The 21,943-nt window shown below is 40.1% G+C and overlaps 1 protein-coding gene across 1 annotated transcript in view; it reads left to right on the forward strand.

Moving 5' to 3' along the window:
- The first annotated feature begins 351 nt into the window (after positions 1–351).
- LOC146489957 (uncharacterized) overlaps positions 352–21,943 on the forward strand; it is a 39,384-nt gene continuing 17,792 nt past the window's right edge. The window contains exons 1-4 of the mRNA XM_085113898.1: positions 352–385; positions 12,955–13,354; positions 19,223–19,621; positions 20,172–20,218. Coding sequence (XP_084970024.1) covers positions 359–385; positions 12,955–13,354; positions 19,223–19,621; positions 20,172–20,218 — 873 coding nt within the window. The 5' untranslated portion in view covers positions 352–358. The remainder of the gene's footprint in view (positions 386–12,954; positions 13,355–19,222; positions 19,622–20,171; positions 20,219–21,943) is intronic.

The following is a 21,943-nucleotide window of genomic DNA, read 5'->3' on the forward strand; positions in this document are numbered from 1 at the left end:
TGCTCTATTTTCAAAACAAAAATGCTATCCTGCTGAAAACAAGCAAGCCGATATAAATTTATATTTTCTTTTATGTGATGAAGATAAAAACCCAAAATTGTGTTTAGTTATGAATTTCAGTTTTTTATGACGTCATGTGAAAGCCAACAATTCTGGCTTTGTTTTGTCCATTGCCTTGGTCGTGGTTTACTTTTGAGGAAAAAGAACCTCCTTTGTTTGGTGCTTTCCAAAAATGAGTATTAACTTCACCAGTCGGCGAGTCGCAACAGCTTGCAGTGGTTATGGTCCGCAAATATTTAATTCACGTGCAGCAACAAATTTTGAACTATCTGCAGGGGACGAAGAAGACGATGACGAAATGGAAGATGATGAAGTCAAAGAAAAGGTAGCGGTCTTTTTCTCTTCCTTCCTTCCTTCCTTCCTTCCTTCCTTCCTTCCTTCCTTCCTTCCTTCCTTCCTTCCTTCCTTCCTTCCTTCCTTCCTTAACGTTTCCCAAAAATTTGGCGTATCACGTTTTTCACGTTTGAGTTTGTCCAATTTTGTACAGATTTTGTTTGGCGAATCTACAAGATATACTGATCTTTCATACGATTTTCAGCCAGTTTTTCTTCGAAAATTTGCCTCATTTTAACTGATTTTTAGTTTTGTTTCCAGTTCCGATGCCTGCTAGGGGAACGTTCTCTTTGCGTAAACTTGTTCCTTTTAATCGTGGACCTTTTAGCTGAAAGCGGAACATATTTTATCTAAGTAGGAACGAAATGATCATTTTCAGCTAAAATCAGAACGATGTGTTCCAATTTGCTTTTTGATTGGGGAACAAATAGTTCCCAAATTGACATGTTAGGAACAACAGCTTGTTCTCTTTCGTAATTTGTGGAACAAATGTTCCTATTGATAGGTTCCTTTTTACAATAATCGTTCCTTTTCACTAAAGTGTGGAACGTTCATTCCAATTTGTTTTTTGTTAATGGAACAAATAGTTCCCAAATTGACATTTTAGGAACAACAGCTTGTTCCCTTTCGTAATTTGAGGAACAAATGTTCCTATTGATAGGTTCCTTTCTACAATAGTCGTTCCTTTTCACTAGCGTGTGGAACGTTCGTTCCGATTTGTTTTTTGTTAAGGGAACAAAAAGTTCCCAAATTGACATTTAAGGAACAAGAGCTCGTTCCCTTTCGTAATTTTAGGAACAGCTGTTCCTATTTGCAGGTTCCTTTTACAATAGTTGTTCCTTTTCATTTGCCCGTGGAACTTTCGTTCCTAAGTGATTGTTCTTTTGAAGGGAAAGTGGTTCCTATTCAAAGTTTTCCGTTCCCTTTTAAAATACAGTAAGGAACATCTGTTCCCTTATTAAGAGGTTCTGTTTTGATAGTTTGTTCCCTATTATATTTTTAAGGAACACTTATTCCTGTTGCTTTGTTCCTTTTCAGAGTGTTGGTTTCTTTTAATTGGCATGCAGAACGTTTTTTTCTCCTAATAACTTGTTCCAATTGACTTCAAATAGTTCCTATTCAGGTTTTCTGTTTTGATTGTTTGTTCTCTTTCATAGTTTTAAGGAACATTTGTTCATATTGCTTTGTTGCTTTTCAGAGTGTTTGTTCCTTTTAATTGGCATGTACAACTTTTGTTCGTAATTACTTGTTCCCGTTGAATTCAAATCGTTCCTTTTAAGGTTGTTCCTTTGTGCAGGTGTTCCTGTTTTCACTGCCTGTTCCCTTTTATAGTTTTAATGAGCGATTGTTCTTATTGACGGGGTTCCCTTTGAGACTTTGTGAGAATGGTCTTGGGCATGCAAAGGCCTGCCCAGGCAAGCTTAACCACGTTTGGGTTCTTATGAATTTGAGTACAGTAGTAATGAGCATGGACAAGTAGTGGCAAGTGGTGACAAGTGCGAGATTTATTCAAAGATTCATTCTTTGAAGACGGATCCAAGTGTTGGGTCGATTTTGGCTAATCTGTACCAACGAGTGCATTTCCCTAACGTTCCTTTACTGTAAATATGAACAAGAAAAACAAAGTAGATTGGTCTAACATCGATGGTGCATTACCCAAACCAAAACGCCTCCATTTGGAAAAAGACGAGACAGACAGCTTGTATCACTGTCCAATACAAGTTTGCGACCATGAAGGATTTCAAAGTCAGCGTGGATGTAGGAAACATGTGAATTCTAAGCAGAGCTGGTTCTTTTATTTCGATGGAAAACCCGAACTGAAACATCAACAACAATCGCTGCAAGTTTCCCCAACCAACTTATCAGTGACCACCACAAGTGACTGTGCATCCACCGAAACCACAAGAATGCACGCCACCAAGTTATTTCCTTCATTTTCAGTCTCTGGAAAAATTGGCCAAGATTTCGCCAATTGGTTGACTGGAAGTGGGGGTGGCTACAAGAAAGATCGCACAGCTCAACAAATAGCTAAGAGAAGCTTTAAATTTTTGAAATTTTGTTGCGAAGACGAGGAGGAATTGACGTTTGAAGTGATAGACTACAGTGTTTGCTCTCCAAATCTACTGTTCAAGTTCATCGACTTCTTGCAAGACGGGTGCAAACTCGGACATGGAGGACGATTGGGATACATAGACGCAATTTCCGATCTAATAGACTTTCGAAAAATCAACGGAACATCGGACGCAGTTCTGCGAAACCTATCCGTGACTGAATTGTACCTTAAGCGAGCTCGAAAGACGGTGGCAAAGATGATGAGATTGCAGTGGTCTCAAGACCTGGATATCGACACGTTGGAAGCCCGAGGTCACTGGGCCACGATGGACGAATTGTTACGAGTCGTGACGTTTCACTTGCCACGTTTCGAAAACACCGTCAAAACGTGTAAGAACTGTCCAAATCAAGTAAACCCGTCAGACTTAACATTTGCGACGAGGTTTGTGTCGATGTATCTGTTCATCAAAGTGAAGGGGTCGCGCCCAATGACTTATCAGTATTTGACGGAGGACATGGTCAATGCAGCGAAGGCAAACGGAGGATTCGTCGATCAAAAAATGTTCAAGACCGCCGGAAAGTACGGTTTCGATTCGCTGATCCTGACCGATGCCAGCATGCAAGTGATCGATAATTACATCTCTATTGTCAGGCCATTGCTGAACCCACGGTGCGACTATGTTCTCGTCACGAGAAATGGAGGCCAGCAAAGTAAACTGGGCGATGTGATGAGCAAACTGGTGTTTGATGCGATTGGCAAATACATTCATCCGACTCGATATCGTCAGATTGTCGAAACGCAAAGCCTCAATCAATTGACTAGTACCGAGCAGAAAATTTTGTCAGAGGACCAGAAACACAGTTCTGCTGTCCCAAAAATCCACTATCAAAAGCAACGATCGCGCGAAGTTGCCGTCAAGGGCCACGAATGTCTACAAAAACTTCAAGGAAGCAAGGGTTCAGAAGTGGACGAGGAAGTTCACGCTAGATTTGGCGTTTCAAAGTCAGCCTCTGCAACGCCAATTGAAAATGCTGATATGGAAATTCCCCCCAAAACGACTAAGGATGACCCACCCGTTGAGCGCTTGCGAATTCAGAGAAAACTTCGTCGTGTATTGAAATTCACGTCACACGAGGATGATTTTCTCAAGAAAGGAATCCATAGGCACGGGTTTGGACAGTGGACAGCTATTCTGAGAGATCCTGAGTTAAAGAGGGAAGAACGGCGGACTCTCTAACGAAAAGCGCTGGACTCAAAATGTCGCTAAGTTGTGAATAACACTTTAAGAATAGACACAGAACAAACAGTGTATTTTGTACAGAACTTTTCTCTTTAATTGATAAAGTGATAACTCGGATTCAGTTGTTACATAAATCAGCAAGAAAAACAAGAGAAAAATAACATTGACATAACAACAACAGCGTCCTTAAATGCGAAATTCGACACGCTTTTATCATTAACTTTTATTGGCTTGTGAAATAATTCAAAATCGTATTTGTGGCCTTCCTTTTCCTCATGCCGGGCTGAACTTCGTCTGTTGGGCGGGATCGTTTTTTACCCTGCTGGGAGTCTTCGCGGACGCGGCGGGTTCACTCGAATTGTGTGTGACTGGCCTCCCAGCTTGCCACCTGGATGATGAAGAGATCCTCGTCGTCATCGTCATTTTTATTGGGCTGGCCACGAGGCTGCGACGGGTGTCTACCACTTGGCTCGTCTTGGGGTACTTCGCTGGGAAACGGCAGCGGACACCATATGCTACTTATGATTTCCGCTTGCTCCTCTGAACACCACCTCAGTTGTACAGCCTTCTTTTTTCTTTCGAGCAAAACATACTTTTGGAGGCCTCGAACTTCCTCTCGTTGAAACCTTGCCCTTAACGCGTCAACTGCAACTTCTGTTATGTATTGAAGGGCGCGTTTGGTGTCTGGATCTGTCGCTGCTTCTTCTTGTTTCTGTAAGTCCTGCAGTTCTTCTTCCGTTCCCAGCACCCACCCATCCTGGTAATAGGCGCGAGCTTTTTCTGCAAGCTGCCGTTCTTCTTCAGCTTTCTTCTTAGCAAAGTATTCTTCTCTGCTTTTCTCGATGTTCGGATGGTAGGGTCCATCCACCGAATGCAGCAGGTCAGCATCCTCTTCTTTCATCATGCCAAGAGATATCCATCTTGCCTTGGTCTCTTCAAGGAACTGCTCCCTCGCAAGGTCTGCGCGCTTGTCGCAATCTTCTCGAAACTGCTTTACGCCGGCATCAAGTAATTCTAGTTGCCTCCGCTTTAAACTGTTTCGCGGTTGTTGTTCACGGAGCCTGGAAATTTCCTCGTAACTCCTCTCCCAACCCTTCGCGTAGCTTGAACTGTCGGCATTGTCGCTCATTTCCTCGCTCTCCTCGCCGCTTTCTTGATTTCGTGCTGGCGTTTCTTGGGATTCTTCATCCACCATGGCATCATCACTGTCACTGTCGTCCATCGTAAAGTTTTGGATGCGCTCTCTCTCTTCGTCGTCGAATGTTGTGTCACCTTGAGCTGTTTCCGAGACTGGCGGAGGTAATTCATCGACAGGAGTCACTGCCATGCTGCTTGCCCACACGATACAGTCCATTGCGTGCTCTTTCAAAAATTTCATGGCCCCGGCAACTGGTTGTGATGTTAAAGTCTTGAAGTGGAACTTTCTCAAACGCACGTTCATCGCTGCGTTGTGGTCTTCTCCAAAATCCATCTCCTTTTGGCACGTTATGAACATAGGACATTGTATGGTCAGTGGGGTTGACGACTTGTATTTTCTGTCGTGTGCTGTCAAGCCGCCCTGGGTGAGCACCTTAAGGCCAAAAAGATAGAGGCAAGTTAGATAAAGGTTTCATTGACTTACTTGTTAACCAACCTCTAACGAAAACGTTTGGTTAAGTGAACGTACCTTCCAGTCATCTGGGTCCAACAGTTTAGTGTAGGCCTCGTCCACAAAGATGACCTGTGTGTACTCGTCGATTTGGCTCTTCTTAAATGCTTTCTGTTTTGTTATCATTGCGATGTACCTGAAAACATGAAGAGCAATAGGAACGATAATGACAAAGTGCTAGTTAAACATTAGTAGCTAAAAGAAGACTCATTACAGCTGTGACATCCAACATCTTAAACAAACATTCGAAGTTTAACATACCGACAAGTTTCACTGAATGTTAATTGTGGAAGTAACGAGATAGGGTTTAGGGATATCCGCGAAGGAAATCTGGTATATGCAATAAATAGTTGCCAGAAATATCCAAAAGCATACTCACTGGTACTTTGTCGTGTTCGTACTCGACGTATGTTCTCGGTGTTTCTCTTCCAACGTCTGAGTCTCGTATGGCATTTTCCACAAATCTTCTCTCACTGATAGAAAAGCAGAAGCCATCCGAAACGTTTATCAGGTGGTAATTAATCTTGAGTTGTCTGGGAAACTCGCTTTCGGGATCACCCAGAATGCTGTCTAACTTGTTTAGGTGCTTTATAATGGTTTCCTTGAAATGTTCGCTGTTGCCGAGTACCGACAAAAGCTTTTTAACTGTACAACAGTGTTCAAATGTATACTTCGAAGAACCAACTTTCTTGTAAACTTCTCCGCGGTAAAGCGCATATCCAAGTTTTTTCATTGCTCTCTCGATGTCGTTCATGGCTACCACTATTGGAGATGCCAGCGCTTTTGTGCGGATTTCGCTTCCGGACGGCACACTGCAATTTTCAATGCCATACACATCGAACTTAAGCCCAGATCGGATGAGAGCTGGAACTGCCTTGTCGCGTAGTGTGGAACAGAACGAGCTCGAAACCACTTGCAATCTTACAACACGCTCGCTTCCATTCATCGCACTCCCCAACGACTCTTCCATCACTTCATCTTTCAGACTGTTCAGGCCCTGAGCAAATGAAATATCGACTTTGTTTTGCAGAAAGTGATTTGAGTGATCTTTGAGTGTCGTACACAAAGGTGCAGATGACTGTTCTTCTCTTCCTTTTTTGCAATCTGGAAGAGCTTTTGCGGTGACGTCCATTCCTATTTCTAGCAGGGCGGAGTGAACTGGCACTGTGGAAACATGCGTTCCATTTTGTGACTGAACTGCCATCCAGTAAGAAATTGCGGGCCAATAAACAACTTGCTGTTTGTGGCTCGTTGGTCTGATTTTTCTTTACTTTGCTCTTTACCGCTGCCACAGCAGAGAAAAAGAAGGCCATTCCTGCGATTCGCTTTATTGCTTGGTCGCATTTATCTCTTTTGTTGCATATTTGCGCCCAAAGCTCATCTGGCGTTGTATTAGCTCTACCGTCACATTGTCGATAAGATACTTTAGCAGATATTATCGAGCATGTAGCCGAAGTTGGGAGAATACGGCTCACCAAAGCACTCCGTATGCTCTATGAAAAAAAAAAGTTGCAAATTAAAGTCATATTCCCATCAGTTTAGTGCTACCCTACCCATTTTCGCAAAATTGTTATTAAGCTTTCGTAATAAAACTTAAAGCTTTCTAAACAAATATTGGTTTAAAGACACGTTGCCTATCTATAGCACCACTAGACAGCGTGTTCTATAATTTCCATTAATCTACCTCTAAAACAAAACAATGTCGAAGTCTAAAAAAATTATCTGTGAATTAATCGATTTTGACTACGAGATATACACTCGACAACAACTTGCCGAATTTCGGGCTTTTTTTTCCATTTTATTTTTGTCAAAACGGCGGGTTTTTTTACTACAAAATTATTCTTTACGACAAGGGTATATTTCAGGCCTGATAAATGAAAGAGAATGGTGTGTTATTCTAGAAAGTGACACAGGCATACTCGGAAAAACATCCGAGTGCTCCTATCAGGAGTATTATGTATTTCTTGCCCGATTTGTCTCTTTTTCAAAATGGCAGATTTTTGCAACAAGAAGGTATATTCTTGACAACAACATTATGTATTTCTTGCCCGATTTGTCTCTTTTTCAAAATGGCGGATTTTTACAGCAAGGAGGTCTTTTTGTGACAACAAGATTAAGTATTTCCTGACCTGTTTGTCTCTTTTTCAAAATGGCGGATCTTACAACTTGCAATTTTAACTCTTAAGAGCCGTCCTCTGTAAATAGCGACTATCGTCGTTTGGACGAGAAAAAATGAAATCCCTAAAACTTTCTCAGAAGAATGGTCTATATAAGTGACTCACATAAATATAACTTTCAGCTCAGTTCGATTCGTATTTTAGCTGTAGTGCGACCATCTTGGTTTTACCGCTCTGAGAGGGCTTTCAGCGGCCATTTTAGGCCACACTTTTAAGAATTTGTCTTACAAAGAAAGCGTTACAAATCCGAACAAAATCTCATTATTCGAGACAAGCAAATGTTTGTTGTTGTGCTGAGAAGCTTTTTTGGGAATTTGATCGAAATCTGATTTTTTTACAAAATTTTCAATTTCTTTCCCATTGAACTACTTTTCAAGTGCCAAAAAAAATGGCCGAGTTTAAAGGAAAATATCGCTAAAGATACATTAGTTGGCATCCTAAAACAGCATCCCGGTTAAAGAGCAATGTCTCGTCTGTAAGAATATGCAATAAAATTTTTGGGCAGTTAAAAAGAGAAAATTATAGAAGAAGAAGTTTTAACTGTACTTTTGTCAACAAACACCGCCTTCGTAATTAGCATAACAACATGAAAATAACGATTTACTAAGAACTAATGATAAATTCCCCTTACCTCGTGAAATATCGAGATATTTCAAAATATATCAAATTATAGTTTCAGTCGGATACAGCTGCATTTTCGATGATTTGTTGTGCAGAATCACTGTAATACACCGCAGCCGTTAAACTGAGTTCAATTCTTCAAAGTCCGTCAGGACAACCATCGGCCGAAAAAATTGCCTTGACCGCCCCATAAGCTGCCCTTTGCAAGATGTCAAATATTTCTTTGTTATCCTTAATGACCAAAAATTCCTTCAGCAACCATTTAAATCCTGCTTTGAACTGGAGATTCTCGTCAAGAAATCGTTTATGTTCCGTTGACCTTCCGCCGTGATCAATCAATGAGATTGCGTTTCCGAAACGTGCGCACATCCAGACGGGCTGGGGTGGGGGCGGGGAGGAAACAAAAACGGAACAGCTCCTTAGTTAAAAAAAATGGGCTATTCAAGATTACTGTCAAAGCTATGTTGTGCGTTTCGGGTATTAAATAGGAAACTGCTGTCCCAGAATAATGTGAAATATGATAGGAGAAACAAAACTGTACAGTGACCGTAGACCAGTCGACAAACAAACAAACAGTTCCAAACCCACCACAGTTTCAGAACATTTTCTTTCTAACGACCATCACGCTTCTGAAATGCTACTAATTCCTCTCGAACTCATCAAATCTAATCGTGACAGTGTGCGCAAAGCTAGAGAGGCATATCTCATCGACAGAGGTCAAACTATTGAACCCTTAGGTCTTAATAGGAGAGATGAGATGTGAACATTTTTCCCGTCTTTCATCTTCCTAAGTTATGTAATTAGCTCATTGTTACGTATTTTGTTTTCGTCTACCACGTTGCTTATACCTATTTACCAGTTGTATTTCCAAATTTCAAATTGTAACGTTTTTGTTTATGTAACTTTAGCCTTTTTTCAGGTATCTATTGTAACTGTTTAAAATTGTAACGTATCTTGCCACACGGTCAGTCTCAAACATACCCTGAAGAAGAAAGGCCGTGCCTTTCGAAATATTGGAAAATATACTTCCCTGACCGTGAACTCAGCCTTGCTCTTTTTTTAGATTATTTGCTTTGAAATATGATAAGCTCTTATGCTCTATTTCTTTGGTTGGGGCGTGGGAGGGAGGGGGGGCGGTTGGCAAGTAAAACACTAATTTACAGCATCAGTTGATCGTTGCTCTTCTGTTCACAACTATCCCAAGCTCACTGACAGCTATATATTTGTAATATTAGGTAACAGTGAGAAAGTTATATTCACCGGCACGTAAAATTAATATGAGGGTTTGTATGGGAATACATGCAAATAAACGGCTTACATAGAATTCCAATAAGAAGCGACTTACTTGCGTGTGTGTGTGTGTGTATGTTAGACTTGCCTGTTTGTGTTTTCGAACGTTGTCATATCGTTTACTATTACGAGGATTTGGAGCCAGAAAAACGACTAAATCTGAACATCGTTGGAAATGCTATCAAATGTTACGAGGCGCAACTGACTGACAAATAGGGCACAACAGCTCATAGTTCGTGGCAAAGGGTTTTTTTGCGACGCGTGATGGCCCATAAATAAGCAGCGTGACGGATGATGGAACCCGTGCGTGACGCGGGACTGACATGACAACGAGATGCGTGATTTTCTTTTTTACGAGCGCGTGACGTGTGATTTACCAATAAGATTTCCGTGACAAGTGAACTTTCTTTCACCTAAAAGTCACGATAGCCAAGAAGGGAATAAGACAGTATAACGTAGGATTCACCTTTCTGGGTACATTCGGTATTTTTTCCTATAAGTAAGTCGTCTTTATACATGTATCTCTAATACAATCAATCAACACACAATCATTCTAAGAAGATGTTGCATGCAATACAATTTTCAATAATGCGTCCTCGAATAGTTTGGAATCTTACATTATAGACCCTTTGCATAAATGGCGCCCAAATTTGAATAACAATACTTTATACATCCTTAGCCTCATATTCATGTGAAACATCCTTTGTCTGGAAACATAAACACGAGGCTTAGGATGTATCAAGTATTGTTATTTATATTTGGTTGCCATTTATGCAAAGGGACTATTAACTTGCGCTTAGTGCACTTACTTACGTGATGCGTAATTGCTTTAAAACGGTTTTCGGTGATGCGTGATTCAATTTAACATTAAACGTGATGCACGATTGATACTCCCCCTCCCCCCTCTGCCACCCTCTTAATTGAAAACCCATATGCCTTAAATATTTGTTGCTGCCCTTTTGTTTTTACATTAGATAATGGAATGAGCCTGGGGCTCATGCAGTTCAGTGTCCTGTTGAAACGCAGCTGCATGTTTGCACAAGATTGCTTAGCAGCTGCATGTATGGTGCTTTCCACGATCTTGGGATATTTGCAATATCTAAATCAAAATATTCGCACATCATGCGAAGCATATTTACACGTAGCTTTTTAAAGCCGTTTGACGCATTTTTAAAAGGAACAAAGGTTGAATGAGACATAAACAATTGGGTGTATTAGCTGGCAATTTCAAGAATATTTGTTCGGGTTGAAGAGTAGGCAGCTTGATCCTCAGCGGCAGTCGTGTCGCTATGACAACGTTCTAAAACACAAACAGGCAAATGTAATACACAAAAAAAAAAGCAAGTAAGTAAGTCGCTTTTTATTGGAATTCTATGTAAGCCGTTTATTTGCATGTATTCCCATACAAACCCTCACATTAATTTTACGTGCCGGTGAATATAACTTTCTCACTGTTACCTAATATTACAAATATATAGCTGTCAGTGAGCTTGGGATAGTTGCGAACATATATGAACCCTAAACAGAAGAGCAACGATCAACTGATGCTGTAAATTAGTGTTTTACTTGCCATCCCTCCCCTCCCACACCCCAACTGAAAGAAATAGAGCACAAGGGCTTATCATATTTCACATTATTCTGGGACAGCAGTTTCCTATTTAATACCCAAAATGCATAACATAGCTTTGACAGTAATCTTGAATAGCCCATTTTTTTTTTAACTAAGGAGCTGTTCCGTTTTTGTTTCCTCCCCGCCCCCACCCCAGCCCGTCTGGATGTGCGCACGTTTCGGAAACGCAATCTCATTGATTGATCACGGCGGAAGGTCAACGGAACATAAACGATTTCTTGACGAGAATCTCCAGTTCAAAGCAGGATTTAAATGGTTGCTGAAGGAATTTTTGGTCATTAAGGATAACAAAGAAATATTTGACATCTTGCAAAGGGCAGCTTATGGGGCGGTCAAGGCAATTTTTTCGGCCGATGTTTGTCCTGACGGACTTTGAAGAATTGAACTTAGTTTAACAGCTGCGGTGTATTACAGTGATTTCGCACAACAAATCATCGAAAATGCAGCTGTATCCGACTGAAACTATAATTTGATATATTTTGAAATATCCAGTTCTCGATATTTCACGAGGTAAGGGGAATTTATCATTAGTTTCTTAGTAAATCGTTATTTTCATGTCGTTATGCTAATTACGAAGGCGGTGTTTGTTGACAAAAGTACAGTTAAAACTTCTTCTTCTATAATTTTCTCTTTTTAACTGCCCAAAAATTTTATTGCATATTCTTACAGACGAGACATTGCTCTTTAACCGGGATGCTGTTTTAGGATGCCAACTAATGTATCTTTAGCGATATTTTCCTTTAAACTCGGCCATTTTTTTTGGCACTTGAAAAGTAGTTCAATGGGAAAGAAATTGAAAATTTTGTTAAAAAAATCAGATTTCGATCAAATTCCCAAAAAAGCTTCTCAGCACAACAACAAACATTTGCTTGCCTCGAATAATGAGATTTTGTTCGGATTTGTAACGCTTTCTTTGTAAGGCAAATTCTTAAAAGTGTGGCCTAAAATGGCCGCTGAAAGCCCTCTCAGAGCGGTAAAACCAAGATGGTCGCACTACAGCTAAAATACGAATCGAACTGAGCTGAAAGTTATATTTATGTGAATCACTTATATAGACCATTCTACTGAGAAAGTTTGAGGGATTTCATTTTTTCTCGTCCAAACGACGATAGTCGATATTTACAGAGGACGGCTCTTAAGTAGGAAAAAACAGTTAACAATTAATAGTCACGTTTCCAGAAGCAAAGCAGACCAAATAAATACTGAAATTCAGTACTAAAAACTCATCAGTCTGGCAGACGGAAGAACACAAAGCAGTTTTGACAGATTTTCATCAACAAGTTAAACATTTTTTTTCTGTAGACGTTATAACGGCTGCATGACATTTTTTATCCCTGTAGAACTTTCTAATTGGTGCTTTTTGCTGGAGTTTCCTAGCACAAAACTATTTTATATAAATTAATGTTTTTCTTTTTTGTTCCTAACTGTAAATACTGGGAGTTTTTTGCATGTGGATGAATTAAATTTGAACATTTCCTTGCACAGTATTCTTGCTCAAGAGTTTTTAAGTTAACGTCTTGTGACAATCACGTTTGAGTGTCGTCAAGTTAAAAAAACTTATATGTAAATTAATGTTTCTCTTTTTTCTGCCATCTGTAAATACTAGAAGTTTTCTACATGAAGGCCAATTAAATTTAAACGTTTCCTTAAACAGTATTCTTGCTCAAGAGTTTCTAAGTTAAAGTCTTATGACAATGACGTTTGAGTGTCGTGAAGTTATTTCAACGAAGTCTAACTCTGAATTAACTTGTAACTTACCATTCATTTTCGATTACCTATTCTTCTTTTCTTTCTGTACATGCTTATTTTATTTATTTTATTTTATTTCATTTCATTTCATTTCATTTCATTTCATTTCATTTCATTTCATTTCATTTCATTTTATTTTATTTTATTTTTCAGATGTATTATCCTACGCCAACATTTACAAAGAAACCTCCTAGTACAGTTTTTGGGATCCTGCACTCCAACGCTACCTTCCATTGGATATTCGAGTTTGGTAGCGACCAAGACTGGGTCTTTTTCGAGCAAATCTCGTGGGGAAGAACAGACGGATTCACAAACAGAATCAGAAACAGATACCTTACTGTAGAGAAGGACGGATCTCTTTTTATTAATCACCGCCTTCCGTCTCCCTTAAAAGACAGGCTGTTTGTGACAGGAAATGTTAGTCGAAATGGATGCAACTTGAAATTCGTGTTAAAGAATGTAACCTGGTCAGACCAGCGTACTACTTACGGTTGTAATGCATTGGTCTATGGCGATGTGTTTAGGAGTGGACCTATAGAACTCGTCATTCAAGGTAAGGCTCACCTTTTTTTATGTGTTAAATTGTCGTTTTATAAATCTGATCATCCCAGATCGTTACCACATAAGATCAGCGTGCGAAGGGACTTATTTAAAAGCCAATTTATATTTAATATTAATTGAAGTTAATGTGACAACCATGAAACCATCTGTATCAGCCACGCAAAGTGCTAACAAGACAATGACCACTGTGTTTAACCCTAAAGGTCAATTCGACCTCGTGCATTTGACATGCTGTGCCATAAGTAAGCCAATCACAATGCAGGAAGTCTTTGCTGTCAATCAAAACATAGACTTCTCTCGCCTTCCCACGTGAAGAGTTCACAATTCTCCTCCATTTCAACTGTTACTTTCACAAATTATCCTCTCGTTTTTCGTTGATTTTATTCCAAATCTGCGCGTTATTTTCCATTTGGGGGTCTACGACCCGAACAACTTTCTTATTGCGACTGTTATGCCGCCAAATCGACGGTCTCGCGCAAACAATCCTGCTAGGATCGATTCCGCCGTGCTGGATACTTTGACGGTTCCAGAATTTCGTAACCTTTGCCGAGAGAAAAAGCTTCTTTCCACGGGAAACAGGAACACTCTTTTGACTCGCTTACGTGGTTCCGCCTTTGTTATCCCTGCACAAGCCAACGACAGAACACTTAATCAGCCGGCACAATGTAGTCAAAATTCCAACGCTACGACAGCGCTCCTGGACCATGCAGCAAATGACAATAACTTTACGGAGGGTCAGTTAAATGGTCTTCGTCGCTTGGTTCAGGAATTCGTCGCTGCCGCTGCCAGGGAGATTACTAATGAAGCAGCCACGGCTGCGGTTCAAACACTTCAATCGGCAAGTCCCACCACGACTCGCACACTGGCCGTCATAAGCGACATTACGCCAACAGATCAAGAGCAACCGGAGAGCTTTCTCCATGCTAGTCCCTTCCAGGACATTCCTGCTTCTTACGTCAAGGACATTCAGTCTAGTGAATTTTTTCAATTGTCTAAACTGCTACCAAAAAACCTTGCAACTGTGGAGGATGAGGATAATTTAGTGCTCATTCTTAATAATTCTGTGGTCTGGGTTTCGAAGAAGTCCAAAACAGTCAATTCCATTGCAGAAATCGAGCAGTGGCGACCGCCTTCACCACGTACATGAGTATTTTTACTCAAAATTTCACTAGGCTTTCTCAGGAGTTCTTGCAATACATGAGCTTGATCCGGTATGCTGCCCGGGTACACAAAGGTTTGGGTTGGGCTATCTGTGATTACAAATTTCGCCAGAAAGCCAGCAAAAACTTAAAATAGAGACCTTAAGCAAACACTGGAGGCGGCGAGGTGGACGTCAACCGGAAGTAAAATTTCCCGCTCTCGAGTCAATTAGCATAATCACGTGGAGTGTTGCCCACGTCTTCCAACATTGGCGGCGAGAAAGGTAGATTTGGCCGCCTCGAGGGACGGCCGCTTTATTTTCTGATTTATAGCACCTAAAATACACGGAAACGCCTCTATAAAGTCAAAGAAATGTTTTTTGACGCTTATATTTTTATTTTATTTGCAAATATTACATTTTTTTTTTTTTTTGCTTTTCATCGAAAATCACACTTCACATTTTTCAGAATAAGCGTATCCTATTATTCTGTGACAACAAGTCCGTCGTAGACATAGCCAACTCCAAGCGGTCACGCATTCCTAGGCTAATGACTTGGTTCGCCGACTCTACTGACCCTCAGGTCCAATTTCTACCTGAAGGTCCAACGTATCGCCGACTCGCTTTTTCGTTTTCAGATGAAAAAATTCCGCCTGCCTGCCCCACATGCAGACCCAGCTCCATGTCAGGTACCTCAAGTGCTATGGGAGATCTAGAAGCTGATATCAGCCATTACTTGAATCTGTCCATTGCTGCCTCCACCCGATAAACCTACTCCTCCGCTGAAAAACGTTTTGTGGATTTCTGTTCTCTCTATTGCCCTGAGTCTGGGAGTTGCTTACCAGTGGATGAAGATAACCTTATCCAGTATGTTTGCCTTCCTGGCTAAGTCCATCAAACATTCATCAATCAAGGGCTATCTTGCTGCGGTTCGCCACTTCCATGTTCGCCATGGCGTTGCACTTGATCTTAATATCTTTCTTTGGTTACAACTTGTCTGCAGAGGTATCAAACGTTCCCAAGGTGCTGGCTCAAAAAGAGTGCGACTGCCTATCTCTATTCAACACTTTTAAGTGTTAAAAGGCTTTTTTTACAGTCTTTTAGCCATAGAGATTGTCACCACTTTTGGGCAGTTATGGGGATATATTACGTGTCGGTGGAAGACTAGAAATGTCCAATGTATCTTACGATGCCAAACACCCTGTCACATTACCGACGAAACATCACATCTCGAAACTTCTCATCGACCACATCCACAATCCAGGTCGTCACTGCCTTGAAGTGAAATGTACTCGTCCTGGATTACGACAGAAGTACTGGATTGTTAGTGGAAGAGATTAAATAAAGCGATGGTAACGAGAGTGTAATATCTGCAAAACGAAACGCAGAGATGAACAAATCCCTACCTGAGGCCAGACTTGGGACATCATTGCGATGTTTTGCTCATTGTGGAGTTGATTTTACTCGCAGGTGTCCGAGAAGCGTTATCTGCGCCTGTTTACTTGTGCGAGTACACGACCGAGCAGTTCATTTGGAAGTAGCCTACACACTCAATAGAACCAGTTAACTTAACGCATTTTCCAGAATAGAAATTTTTATAAGTTAACTCCAAACCAGATTTCGTTAAAAGAGGTTTCACAATCGTAGTTTTCCATTCATCTGGGACGTGAGCATTGGATAGAGACAAATTGACCATATGTGTTATTACAGGCAAGAGAACATGACGAGCCACGAAGGGATTGGGTCGAATGAGCGCGAGGTGTTAGATGATGAATGGACAAGTTTACAAACATCCTCAGCTGATAACGGCGAAAAAGTCATCCAACTGTGCGACAGGAGCGGGGGTATCGAAGCAAGGAGGGGTTACTTGAATGTTACCGATAGAGTCCTCGATGAGGTCAATTTTCTTCATAACGTATTCGCCAAAGTTATTTGCAAGTTGTGTTGGATCATAATGAAGCACAGAAGTGTTAACCCCAACTGCAGAGGTGTCAACTTGAATATTTAATGATATACGTTCCCGATGCGATGAAATAATCGCTAAACTGCTATGAACAGATTGTTTCCTAGCCTTAACAACCCTTCCACCACGTATTCCTTGGTATTTTAAAATACCAAGAGTCTTCCAAAGAGTATAAACAAACATTGTCCAAATGCTTTCTACCCAGATAACGTAGGCGACGGAGATCAGTTCGCGAGTAGGACTTTATGCAATGAACTTTAGTTAGTCGATGATAATCGCTTGAAATATTTCGAGGAGGTAAATCAATCCGAGCAGAAGAATGAAGAGGAAGTGGGCCAGGATTTCTCTGAATGTCTTGGCAAATGGTGAGATCGATGGACGGCATAAGAAGGCAGAGGTAGCCATGTTTCTACCAAGAACAAATACTGTAGGCAATCGAGGGAGTCCAGGTGAGATAACCTTCTATAATGCAAAGACGGCCGATTTAATTAAGATTTTTTCACTGCAAGTGAAGCTGAATTCCAAAAAAGGACTTTATGTAAAAAAAATATATAAATAAGACTCGAAATATTTGAAGAGCGTTAAAAACGGCAGCCATCTTCTGCGCACATACAATACAATACGTCGTATAGAAAGCGTATATAATTTGTTCTGTTTTGAGTTGGGAGGTATACCAAAACATTTAATGACTGGCCCCACGGGAAACAGTGAGTTTTGTTTCTCCTCGACCCTCAATGTTCCCTCGGCGATAATGATGTTCTCGGGGAAACAAAACTCACAGTTTTCCTCGGGGCCAGTCATTTAGTGCTTATTATTTTGTTTACCCACACTCATGGCCAGAACTTCGCGGGCTGTTTTCTGTTTACCGCGATAAAGCGCTTGTCATTGGGTTGCGGCGGGGAGAATTATAAAGTGAACTAGTAACAGTAACCACAGGTTAAAAAGTGCGGGCCTATATGCACTGAAAGAGCCTCGAGTTCTAAGGTGTGGGCGATGGGCAGACAAGGTATTGGTGCGAGTGTGAACTTAGGCAACGTTTGGAAATCACAGCAAATCCCCTCAAAAACGCTTCATTAACGTCCTTCAATCTTCTTTGTGACAAAAGCCACGACAGAACAGCTTCAATGTCAAAACGACAGAAATGCTCCTTTAAAAAGTGAAATTGGTTTACCAGAATAATTAACCGCCGAGAACAGTATTGAACCCTTTGATCATCATGCTGACCAGAGGTTTTCTAAACATTCACCAAATTTGCAAGGTGGGAATAAACAACGCCATGTGCAGTTAAAATGCACAACTTACAGGGTAAATAAACCAACAACTCTTTGGTCTAAAATAAATAAAATTACTACTTATAGAATAAAATACATTAGTTACAAATTAACAATTTTCCAAAAAACAAACTTGAAAGTAAAAATTTCGATGAAATTTGACTCTCGCGTCACATGGGCGAATTTAATACGCTCGGGAGGACGTGTTTGTTTACGCAAGATTACGCAGTTGTCACGTTTTATCGATGAAAAACAGACAAAAAGCATCCTCAATAAAAAATTTGTTCAGATAAGTCTTTGTTTACGCCTGCGAAAGAAACGTGTTCAATTCTTAATTCGAGAAGAGAGACGCGTAAGCAATTTGCAGGAACTACAAGTCCATCTAGAAGCGAATTTATCGACCCTTGCGGAGCACATTTTTCAAACATTTCGCAATTGAACTGTCTGCAATACGAGGAATTGGTCAATAAGAATAGTATTTCAGTACAAATTCACAAACAAACCTGTCATTTTTTGTGAGTAGAACTCCCAGAAGTACTCGAAAATTACCAAGAAAGTCGGTGGCCGCCGGGATAATGACTTGAGATGTCGGCTAGCTGGTCGGCTGGATAAAAGGTCAATTTTGTCCTTGGAGCAAAATTTCTTTATCATTTACTCTTGGATTTCCGCTGTTGAAACTGTCGGGTATTGCTTAGCAGTTCTTCTTTCGATTTACCATCCTTACTTATCCGCTGGTCAATGTGAAGATTAGTGTAGCGGGCGTCTCTTGGGCCCGCAACAAATAATATTTGAGTTGCCTTATGTTGGAAGATATTCCCTTTAGCTGAGGGATTGTCCTCAGAATGTCATAGTTACCATTGATACTTTGCTTCTGAGCCATCATTAAACTCATTGTGGTTGCTAGTCTGCAAGTGCTTATTACATGGAGATTTTTGTGTGAGTCAAGGAACCAAGAGACACTCTTAAAGAGAAAATGAAGCCAAGCTACACATTTTACTGCTTCATTATCCCACAAGTCTTAGTTCATTTTGAAGAAAGGAACTGTAAAGTGTTAGCTCTAGACTTCAAAGGGAATCTGTTAAGGGTATCTTGCATGGAGAACTAGAGGATGAAAAAATTTCATAATGAATGATACGATGGATTTGAAATTAGCTCAACAAAGGCGACCTTCCTGAACGCGAAGAGATGGGATATAAATTAGGAAATTAAAGGTTGGAGGAGGTCACGTATTTTTCTTGCTGTTTTGAAAGGAGGGTCAAGGAATCATGTATTGAAGAAAACGGGAGGTGCCGATTTGTTTCATGACTGCAAATTCTCTAGCCGTTACCTCCACCTAGTGCACTTACAAGGATGACGCCGTGTAGTATTTAGTCCGTAAAACAATCCACGTGTTGTTGCCTTGCCTTGTCCCTATCCAATTTTACAACTGCTGAAGTGCTGCACATTTCAAGAATTATAACTAACGTAAAGTGTGGTCTGTTTCCTTAGAAACGATTCCGACTTATGTTCTGGGTAGAGGAGAACAAGCCCTCCAAGCTTTTCAAAGAGCAAAGGCAAGTGGCAAGACACTTGACAAACGCGTGAAGGTTTCCGTGATCGGCCCTGACCGCGTGGGCAAGACAAGTCTCGTTAGGTCTTTGAAAGGTGAAAAATTTAATCCCAACGAAACAAGTACAGACGGAGTTCAGATGCACGAACCCCTGAAAAATCCTGGAAGACAGCCATGGAGGAATTCCATCATGCATAAAGAAACTACGGTATACCATTACAAATGTGCTGAGTACATTCGTAGAGAATTGTCTGAATCACAACCAAAGCAAACACCACAAAAAGGCCAAGAGCTTGGTGGATCGTCTGACGAGCTGACCAAACCGGATTTCGCACCGGGTGAGGATGTATCCCATTGAATATGTTTGATCAGCCTTAAAAAGTGACTGTGCGATTTTGGTTCTATAGCCAGAACCTCAAATATCAAGATTTCATTTGGAGTAACAAGACTAGAAAGAGTGCAGTTGAAAGACCCCACACTAGAATCGTGAGGTTTAGGAGTGCAGTAGATCCATCCCGTATGCATTATTGATTAAATAGTGAAAAATAAAGGGAGCAATTTGTAGTGAATCTTTGTTCAATTCTATCCCCCATAGTGATTCTTTACAGATATATAGGTAGGTAATCAGACATTAAAAACAGGGCTTGGTAACATTTTTTATTTGTTTGTTTATTTATCTAATTTTTAATGGTAGGTTCATTGCAAAGACATACATCACGGCAAAAAGAAACATTTTAACAACATGAATGTTAGGTGAAAAATTCAATAATTCATTTATCACCAACGATTTTAATTATCACGGAAATATAATGAGAACGTGTTTCAAGGTTACAACCAGTGGACATGCAATGCGAGTAGCCTTCTATCTTGTATTTTTTTATCTTTCAGAAACCTCCAGGGGCCTCAAACAACAGACAGCATTTGGAGAAATTTGGGTAATTCAGGTTTGAAGTTCTAATTAAAAGAATGGTCATAAAAGTTACATTTATTTGGGTAGTGCTATGCAAACTCAGCTGTCCTTTGTTTTCTTCGGACCTTAGTATTACCTTTTGGCATAGGACCATAATATCTTCATTGGAAAATTTTGAAATGAAACAAAACATACCTAATCGATGACATTAATGAAGTTAACGAATAATCGATGGGTAATCAGTTGATTATCGTTCATTGTTGTCAATTATTAATGAGTACTCGATGACTTATCAAAACGCCACAAACGTTTTCATCACGTGGCTACAACTGGTTTTATATTGCATGTGTCTATACCTATACCTATATTTTTAGCTATATTGAACGTTACCTGAACGATTTCAACTTCATTATGCAAGGGCTTTATTATTGCTGTTATCTAACATTAGTATATACCACACAAGTGAATAGTACTTTTTGCGCGCGCTGATTGGCTAGCTCAGTAGTGATTAGCCAAGTACTATTCACCTTCACCTCCAAGCAGCCTAAGAGAAACATGGTGGCTTCCCTTTTCGCCACGGTCCGGCTTTAAGAGAAAATTATTTCGATAAACAAGGCGACTGTTAAAAATAAATACCTGAATGGAAAAAACGTCTGCTTTGACGGCATTACATGATAAGTTATTTAATCTTTCCAACCTCATATTCTAATGCGAAAAATGAAAATACAATTCCTTGTTTACGAAAACTGCCGAGCACTTAAATTACAATGAAACAGCTAATACTTTTTAGCATAGTTTCAAGAACGAGACGAATCAGTCACACAACAATTGAAGAAATGACACTGGAACAACTTAAAAAGTACCCCCCAAAAGTTTTATTTGTCCGCAAGAAAGCGAGAGAGAGAGAACTTTCTGCAATAAGAAATCGCTAACAACGCGGCGCGCGAGATTTTTACATTTCCGACCATTTATCGGCATATTGTTTAAAAGGAAGTAATTTTCTGGTCCGCTAGTTATTCAGTTTGTGTTGTATATACTAAAACAATTATCCACCTCAGTGTCGGTGAACGTCATAGATATTTCTCAAACTCAATAATAATTCATCAAGAGAAAACAAAGAAAATCACTACCGTAACCGTGGTTTGGATATGTGATCCTAATTACCATAAAATTTTGCAAACTTTAGCCTTGAATTTCTCCAAGAATTATTATTGATCATGTGAGAAGCCATATCAAACACTCGAAAGTGTGTTTCATTAGATATCCAAACACCTCGAAGTCGTTTAAAAAAAAACTCGGCTGCGCCTCGTTTTTTCAACCTACTTCTCAGTGTTTGGATATCTGATGAAACACTCTTCCTCGTGTTTGATATATTACTTCTCAAACTCATTAATAATTCAAAAGCCAAAGACAAAGGAAATCATACACCGTGACGTGTTTGGATATCTGATAACCTCCTCTCTTCTAGGTGTTTGATATGCAATGAAAAACTCTGTCTCGTGTTTGATATATTTCTTACCTCGGCGCTTCGCGGCCCGGTAAATATCCATCACTATTCACCTCCACTTTGGTGAATAATTGTTAACTATACCTGAAATTGTTGATTCCACTTAGATTTCCAGTTCAAAAACGTTCAGTACCACTTATGAGGTGAATTTGGATTTGTCAACTGATTATGAGTAATCAATAAGTAATCAATGAGAAATCAATAACATCCATGACTAATGAATGACATCGATGAGTAATTTTA

This window comes from Pavona decussata, unplaced genomic scaffold (assembly GCF_977016875.1).
Source record: "Pavona decussata unplaced genomic scaffold, jaPavDecu1.1 SCAFFOLD_2, whole genome shotgun sequence".
Lineage (NCBI taxonomy): Eukaryota > Metazoa > Cnidaria > Anthozoa > Scleractinia > Agariciidae > Pavona > Pavona decussata.